We start from the raw sequence: 8,447 nt of genomic DNA on the forward strand, positions 1-8,447 counted from the left end.
CTGACACTGAACCACCACTGTCCCCCTCCCAATGGAGAATCTTTTTTATTACCTACTTGTAATTATTCTTTACATAGGTATATAAATGCCTGTTTACTCCTGTGGGCACCCATTTTGTTGTCTCATTTCTGCATAGCCTGGGATTCTAGAAGAAAAGATTCAAAAAAACAAAACCAAACCCAGTGCCGTCAAGTTGATTCTGACTCATAGCGACCCTATAGGACAGAGTAGAACTCCCCCATAGAGTTTCCAAGGAGCGCCTGGTGGAATCAAACTGCTGACCCTTTGGTTAGCAGCCGTAGCACTTAACCACTATGCCACCAGGGTTTCTGAAGAAAAGATTAGGAGAGTAATGTTTGTCCAACTTGCAGCTGAGGTAATTTTGCTGAGGTTTACCGCAGAGCTCTTTCTAGACCACAAAGCATAATCCATCAATTCTCTCCTTATAAACTTTCTGAATCGTGAGGTAATCAAGATTTCCATGGTTTTTATACTACTATAAAACTAGTCATGAAAGTCCATTTCTCTGAAAGGCAGTTTATGAGATCTGTGTTTATTAGTGTTTCCAGATGTACAACACTAGTGTCCACACATGAGCTTTAATTGGGTCCAATTCATCTACTGCCAAGAGGCAATGATCTCCTGAGCTCCTCCCAAAACTCTGGTGACTGCTAGATGTTCAGGGTCGAGATCCCAAAGGCCTTGATTGTGATGACATGTTAGTTGCCACATATTTATGGAAGTGGAAACTCTATGGCCACGGTTAGTCTACAGTATTACTACTGCAGTCTATAAATAAACACTGGTGTTTTAGCCAGTACTTTGCACATTTGGATAAGCTACAATTGATAGCCTGTTTGGGATAAACTACAATTAAGAAAGTTTTCCTCTATCCAGGGCACAAAATAGTGAGTACTTTTTCATGATTACCATCATTTTGACCCTATTCTTGCTTCCATACTGATGCTTCACCTCACTGCTTTGCACAAACTTCTTCTCTTGTTTGGGAAGACACGATGAATTGAAATTAAAAATAATACTGTGTATAGGTACCAGTATAACACTCTATCATACCGTTTCAATGAAATGTTAGTCAAACCAAATATTTCATAACACTGGATTGGTTATTCAAAGTAAACAAAAATGTCAGCTGGCAGTCATGAGCCAAAACAAAGCAGTGAAACAATGAGCAATATGCTACTACCATTTCCATCATATCAAGGACTGTGGGAGTTCAGGTGAGTTAAAGTGTCCAAAATAAAATGAGTAGTTTTATTTATAGTAACAACCAATTGAAAATTCAACGCCCCCAAAACAGTTTAGTAACTCTATGTAAATCAGTCGACAAGTTTGGGGGAGGAGGGCAGAGTATGCTTAAGACTGCCCCCCAAAACAAAATTATAATGCAGGGATAAAAGTTCATAAATATAAAGTAGAATATTTAACTAGTTGAAAAATTAAAAGGGACTACATTATATGCCTATGTGCAGAATTTAAATACCACGTTAAAAACTAGGTTGTAATCTCTAATCCAAGTAGCCCAGGTGGCGCAGCGGCTAAGCGTTTGGCTGACGTCCACAAGGTCAGTGGTTCCAGAGCAGCAGCCACTCCGTGGAGAAAGGTGTGGGATTCTGCTTCCAGAAAGATCACAGCCTTGGAAACCCTGGCGGGCACTTCTACTCTGTCCTATGTGGTCACTAGGGGTCAGGATTGAATTGACAGAAAAGGGTTAATCCTAATGAAGAGCTGAGAAATGTTAGGCTCTCAGTCATACTTTCTTGAATGACAACACATGAATATATAAATAAATGGATGATTGCATGAATAATTCAATTAAATCATTAATCAATGTGTTCTTCTTTTAGTTCTAAAAAGTACAAAAATGTATCTTTCATATTGTACTTATTTCCTCTTCAGGAAAATGTAATCCAATCAGTGATGCTGTGGAGAATATTCTTTGACACTTTCCAATTAGAAAAAGGATTCAAATTCTTACTTTTGTTTCTAAAAAATGATTATATAGAGGGGCAAATTTACTTACCTAGAAAATAAGTTTCAATAAACTGAAGAATTTCCTTTAAAATACCTACTTTTTCAAATGTCTCCTAGTTTTGAAAATGTTTCCCTACAATAAACATCTAAGGCACACATTACTACTGTGTTTTATGATTAAGAAAATTGAGGATAAGTTTGCAGGCAAGAGACAGACCAGATTTTACATTCTATAAGTTTATGTTCTTGGAAGTATGTTACTTTACCAGGTAGAAAGTCGAGTTTAAAATAGTTTGTTGGATAAATATAAAATTGGAGTAATCAATGTATGTTTCAAATGTATATTACTTTCAAACTAAGGCAGTCTGAAACTTCTTACCTAATTTAATATAGTAATAAAGGTTTCTGGTGATGCTATAGCAGAAACCATAACTCCATTTTCAGAAGACCTCAAACATCTAAATACACAAGAAAAGAAACTTAGGCAGCGCTAATATGTATATAAAGGGCCTGATCTATTTTCACAAAATTAGGCATGTATTTCTTTTAAGTAAGTTATCAATAAATATGCTGTTTACTGATGGTGAATGACTAGTTAATAATGAAAAACCCTAATGTGTCTTGTTTGTGTAAATACAACCTCTTTTAATTTTCAGACTTTGACTAATTATCAAAAAATTATTTGCTTCAGGAGAAGAAATATTTGGTTATTTAAATCTGGTATATAGGAATGATGTCTATGGGGTAAAATGCAATTGCTTCAAAAGAAATACAGATGTTTCATACACATAAATTGAAACTTGTTAATAACATGGGAATTGAGTTCTATATACTGCAGATTTTCTTCACTAATCATGAGTTGTGCACACTGGGTATCATCAGTCCATCAACCTTGTCTTTTAATCTGAACCACCAGTATAATGCCGTTTTAGTACCTTTTAGTCCCTAATCTGAAGGAGTGTAGGTTAAATTTCCAGGATGAGCATGATGGTGATGTTGTTTTGAAACACAAATTGTGGCTTCCCTAGGAAGTATTCCAGTTAATACTTAGAAAATGGTCTCAGAATGGTAACTCTGTTATGTAGCCTAACTGATATGAGTAAAGGGATAACCTTGATAATATCCTAAAAATGTGACTATATACACTGAATTTTTAATAAAGACAAGTATAATAACAAAATTCTCATAATCCAGTTAACTTTTTTCCAGGTTTTAAGTTTAAAAATGTGTATGTTATGAATCACTAATATTCAGTAGGATAAAAAAAAAAATGAAAATAAAAGTCTCTTCCTTACCTTCCTTACCAGGCAGTATAGGATCCCTTGGTGAGTGCCTATGTTTTATATTTACATTTTTTATTTATTTCCACCTGTTTCTTTTTCCATCTATCTCTTTCTAGTTATTTTTTCCTGTTTTATTTAAAAAAAAAATTTATAGCACACACATGATTTTCCATCTTTCCTTCACACTTAAGAATATATCTCAGGAGATTTTTCTAGAGATTTAAAAAATATGATATAATACTATAAAAATGGTTTTATTTCAAACCCTACCTAACTAAAAATATATATTTTTCTACTTTTGTGGAGCAAAAATCTTCCTATTAGGTAATTCAGTAGTTTACTAACAATGAAAAAATGTTTCAAAATATTAAAATTGTAGCCATGAAATAAGACAAAAAATGTATATTTAAATGTTTGTTGGCAGAATCTTAGTTTTTCTCTCACCATTAGATAATTACCTCACACCTGTTTTTAAGCCTCTAGCAGCATTAGTTCTGTGTCTCACTCAAACACATTTGTGGGGAAAGCAAATCAGGGAAAAAAAATTTCCAAAGTATTATTTGGCCTGGGAAATAAAGCGTCACTCTATCTTATTTAATCAATTCAAAAGACACATGCTGGACTTTTCTCTACACAAGGCAAAAGAGAAACCATTAGTTTGGTGGGGAAAAGTAAAAATATGTGTCTTTACTTCCATAGCAGTTTGTTGAAAATCACTTGCAGTTACCTGAAAAAACCCACCCCGCGCAATCACATCCATCCCGTCCTCTCTGTCATATCATCCATTTCGATCTTCTTCAAAGCACTTAAAACTATCTGCAAAAGTTTATTTTTTCTTAATAGTTAACTGTTCAGACTGCACCTCTTTTAATAAAATATTTGTTTCATGAGTTTAGAGACTTTTCTGTTTTGTTTATTCTTCAGATATACTCCTAGCCTGTAGCAGCACTAAGTGTATATTTGGTGAATGAATAAATGAATGTATGTTATTTAAATTGATAACAAGAGTAAAGATTATTATCTTATTTTTACAGGGGAAGGAAATATGTTTTGGGTGAAGTTTGTTGTTAACTTTACATGACAGAAAAGTAATGGTGATCAGTCCCAAATGTCCTGTCCCTTATTCTTCAGCCAAGTTTCTGCTAACTTATCTATAGGAAAATGAGTCTTGCTTAAAAATGTTTTGGAAATATGCTATATGTGCTTAATATATGAGGCATGTTTTAAACAGACTGCAATTAGTTCATCTTCATGAAAATTTGAAGACATTGTTTGAAAACTAAAAGAGCTATTGAATTGGACAGAGGTCCTGGGTAACCATTTGCCTATTGAATGCAGCAAAGGTGTGAAGATCACAAAACGGGGAACTGTTTGGTGAGAGAAACAGCACCTGTTGAACTTGAGCAGGTCTTTTGTGCTCTGTAAAAAGGAATACAAAACTACCTTTTAGCCTCATTGAGAGACTTAGAAATGATATGACACAGGACTGAGCAAAGTTTAGTTTTGTTATACACAGGTCTCCACGTGTTGGAGCAGCTCAACTGCAACTAACAACCATGTTACCTGTATCCTAAAGCATCTGACAGGAGTACATGCTCTAAAAGTAATGGTTCAAAACAACAATAATAGCAGTGCTTCTAAAGATAACAAGGGACATTTGTGCTGTCCTGAGCATTTTACTAAACTTGTTACACACTTCTTCACATTTCATCCTGACCACATACTGTGAGAGAGGGACCATTCTTCCCTGATTAATAAAAATATCAAGACTTAACATATAGTTCAAATGCCAGTTTCACAGTGATTCAACCATTATTTCAACCCAGATCACTGGAAGTCAGAGCTCGTAATCACCACAGATTGTTGTTTTTATCCCCTCTATTCAACCAACTTCAAACAAGTATCCAGAGTATATGATCTGTTAGTGCAATTGTTTAAACAAGTCTTTTGTGGCAGTGGGAACTCTGGTGGCTTAGTGGCCAAGTGCTACAGCTGCTAACCAAAAGGTCGGTAGTTTGAATCCACCAGGCACTCCTTGGAAACTATGGGGCAGTTCTACTCTGTCCTATAGGGTCGCTATGAGTTGGAATCAACTTGATGGCAATAGGTTAATGGGGGTAAAAAACTTCCTTCTCTGCACCAAAAGCCATATAGGTAAAGAAGTAGGATGATATTTTAGTGAAATGGAAATTTTTACATTATTTAAAAGGTTAAAGATAAAAATGAAGATAAACAAAATAGTAATTTAAGGTGAAAGAAAGAAAAAGCTAAAGCAGTACTGTAAGGTATCATGCACAATTTTGCTGAAATTTTGGTTTTTCAGCAAATGGAAAGAAAGAAAGTTGGAAAACTGAAGATGATAAAGAATATTAGGGGAAGTTTCAAGAGGTTCTAAGAGGAACTGGCAGCAGGAACACTCTGCCAATGGGAGGGACATATCTCTCTTTACAAGACAGACAAGTGACTAGAAAGGTAATTTGAAGAAGAATAAGAATTTAACAGAAAATGAGAAGCAGATCCAGTGTGGGGTAAATGCATGAAGTAAGGAGACTTACTTACATTACTTGCTCAGCTTAAGTAAGTAAAGTCAAAATGATTTTAATATTGTATTTTATAGTGGTAGAAAATAAGGTAATTTTGACATTATTATGCATACAGTACTAATTCTAGGAAGGAGATTATTTTTCCCAGTATTGTCTATAGGGAGCCCTGGTAGCATAGTGTTTAAGAGCTCAGCTGCTAACCAAAAGTTTGGCAGTCAAAATCCAGTAGCTGCTCCTTGGAAACCCTATGGACAGTTCTACTTTGTCCTATGGGTTTGATTTTAGGTTTTATTGTCCATAGCTTCAAAACAAGAATGCAAAATTGGAAAAGCTTCTAAAATATTTTGTTCCAATTATCCAGTATAATTACATTATCTCCAAAGTTCCTTTCAAAAGCCAACTATATCAATATAACATATATGTATATTAAAAACAAAAAACCTTGCCATAGAGTCAACTCTGAATCATGGTGATTCCACGTGTGTTAGAGTAGAATTGTGCTCCACAGGATTTTCAATGGCTGATTTTTTGAAAGAAGATCACAGACTTTCTTCTGAGACACCTCTGGTTTGATGCAAACATGCAAACATTTGGTTAGCAACATGCATGTTAACCATTTGTCACCCAAGGACTCCATCAATATTTCTGTTTTATCATGAGAAAATTACATACTCACACAGAAATATTTCTACATATGTGTGTTGTTTATGACAAAGTGGTCGTGACTTTCACTTCACTCTTACAGTAGGAATAGGAATATTATGGGGACTACTGAAGCAATACAAAATTGACATTCCAAAATATTAGGAACATCAGTAGGGATTAGAATTAGGAAGGGGGCAAGAAAAAAAAATCAATTGAAAGCTATCTTCTCATAATTTAAGTCTTCGTGTGTTCAGGGCTTCTCTCATTGCCTCCCATGTATAGCTGCCTCACCGAGAGATGCTGAATTCCACCATGATGATCGAATTTCTCCTGATGGGGTTTTCTGATGAATGGGAACTACGGGTTTTGCATGCTGTATCCTTCTCTCTCATGTATTTTGTGGCTCTCATTGGGAATTTTCTCATTGTTATTGTCACCACCCTGGACAAGAGCCTTCACACCCCCATGTACTTCTTCCTCAGGAATCTGTCCATCTTGGATACATGTTACATTTCTGTAATAGTCCCTAATTCATGTGTCAACAACCTGCTTGACAGCAGTGTCATTTCAAAGGCAGGATGTGTAGCTCAGGTTTTCCTAGTGGTTTTCTTTGTATATGTGGAGCTGCTGTTCCTCACCTTCATGGCCCATGACCGCTATGTGGCCATCTGCCAGCCTCTCCACTACCCCGTGATCATGAACCCTCGAGTCTGTGTCCAGATGACGCTGGCTTCCATCCTCAGTGGTCTGGTCTACTCAGGATTCCAAACAGGCATCACCTTCAGGCTGCCATTTTGTCATTCCAATGTTATTCATCAGTTTTTCTGTGACATCCCCTCTCTGCTGAAGCTCTCCTGTTCTGACACGTTTGGTAGTGAGATGATGATCTTTGCCTCTGGTCTGGGGATTGGTGGAAGCTGTTTCATCTTCATCATCAGGTCTTACATTCACATATTTTCTACTGTGCTCAAGTTCCCAAGTGGAAACAACAGAGCAAAGGCCTTTTCCACCTGCATCCCTCATATCCTCGTGGTGTCAGTCTTCCTCACTTCAGGCTTCTATGTGTACCTAAGGCCATCTAGAATCTCTGCAACCATCTGGGATGTGATCCTTTCTGTATTCTATTCCATAATTCCCCCCCTTTTCAACCCAGTAATCTATAGTCTTAGAAATGAACAAATAAAATGTGCCATCAGGAAAATCATGAGAAAATATTTTGATCAGGCAATTTACAGGAAATTGCGTAGGTAAACCCTAAGTTTTTAGTTGAAATTTATGTTTTCAGCAGTAAATTGAGATTATTGGTTGGAATTATATAGATGTACTTTATGTAAATTTAATATATAAAATCATTAATATGTATTGTTTATCAAAAGCTGAGGGTTTTTAATGATTTGAATTGGCAGTTGAGTAAGAGATCTAATGTTATGATTAAGAAATCCCTAGTCATACGTGTTTGACAAGTCAAAAGTTCCCACTATTTCAGGCCTGAAATGTTATCCTTAACAATATTTTATGTTAAACTTCATCTTCTGTGTTTATTGACAGTTAAAATTTTGATAAATCTATGAAGAACACTCATTTATTTTGATATGTAACATTTAGTATTATAAAGGAAATGAAAATATTCAGTCATTTATTCATTCTCAAAATAATTATGAAAATATATGCTGTTTTGAAGACCATAAAAATATCATGAAAAGGTATTCGGTGGAAAAGGAGTGGGTTTGGTGGGGTGTGGTTGTGTATGAAGGGATGAGAAACACTTTACAGGGCTTCCCTAATACGGTAAGAAAAATATGTAGATATGTTATATTTAGTATTAGACCAAAATTTTCTTAAAAATATGTTCAATTTGCTTTACTGAATTTTACATGCAAAAAGTGTTGAAATGATAAACATTTTGTTGTATGTATATATGTATATACTTACTACAATTAAAAAAATAAGATCAAGTGGTTTGGGGATACATATACTTCTTAAA

General features: G+C 35.3%; 1 protein-coding gene across 1 annotated transcript; it reads left to right on the plus strand.

The window, feature by feature from the left end:
* Window positions 1–6,760: 6,760 nt before the first annotated feature.
* Window positions 6,761–7,714, plus strand: LOC126068178 (olfactory receptor 14C36-like). The gene has a single exon (XM_049870619.1). It carries the CDS (start codon window positions 6,761–6,763, stop codon window positions 7,712–7,714), a length of 954 nt encoding a protein of 317 aa, XP_049726576.1.
* Window positions 7,715–8,447: the final 733 nt, after the last annotated feature.

This window comes from Elephas maximus, chromosome 2 (assembly GCF_024166365.1).
Source record: "Elephas maximus indicus isolate mEleMax1 chromosome 2, mEleMax1 primary haplotype, whole genome shotgun sequence".
In the NCBI taxonomy this organism is placed as follows: domain Eukaryota; kingdom Metazoa; phylum Chordata; class Mammalia; order Proboscidea; family Elephantidae; genus Elephas; species Elephas maximus.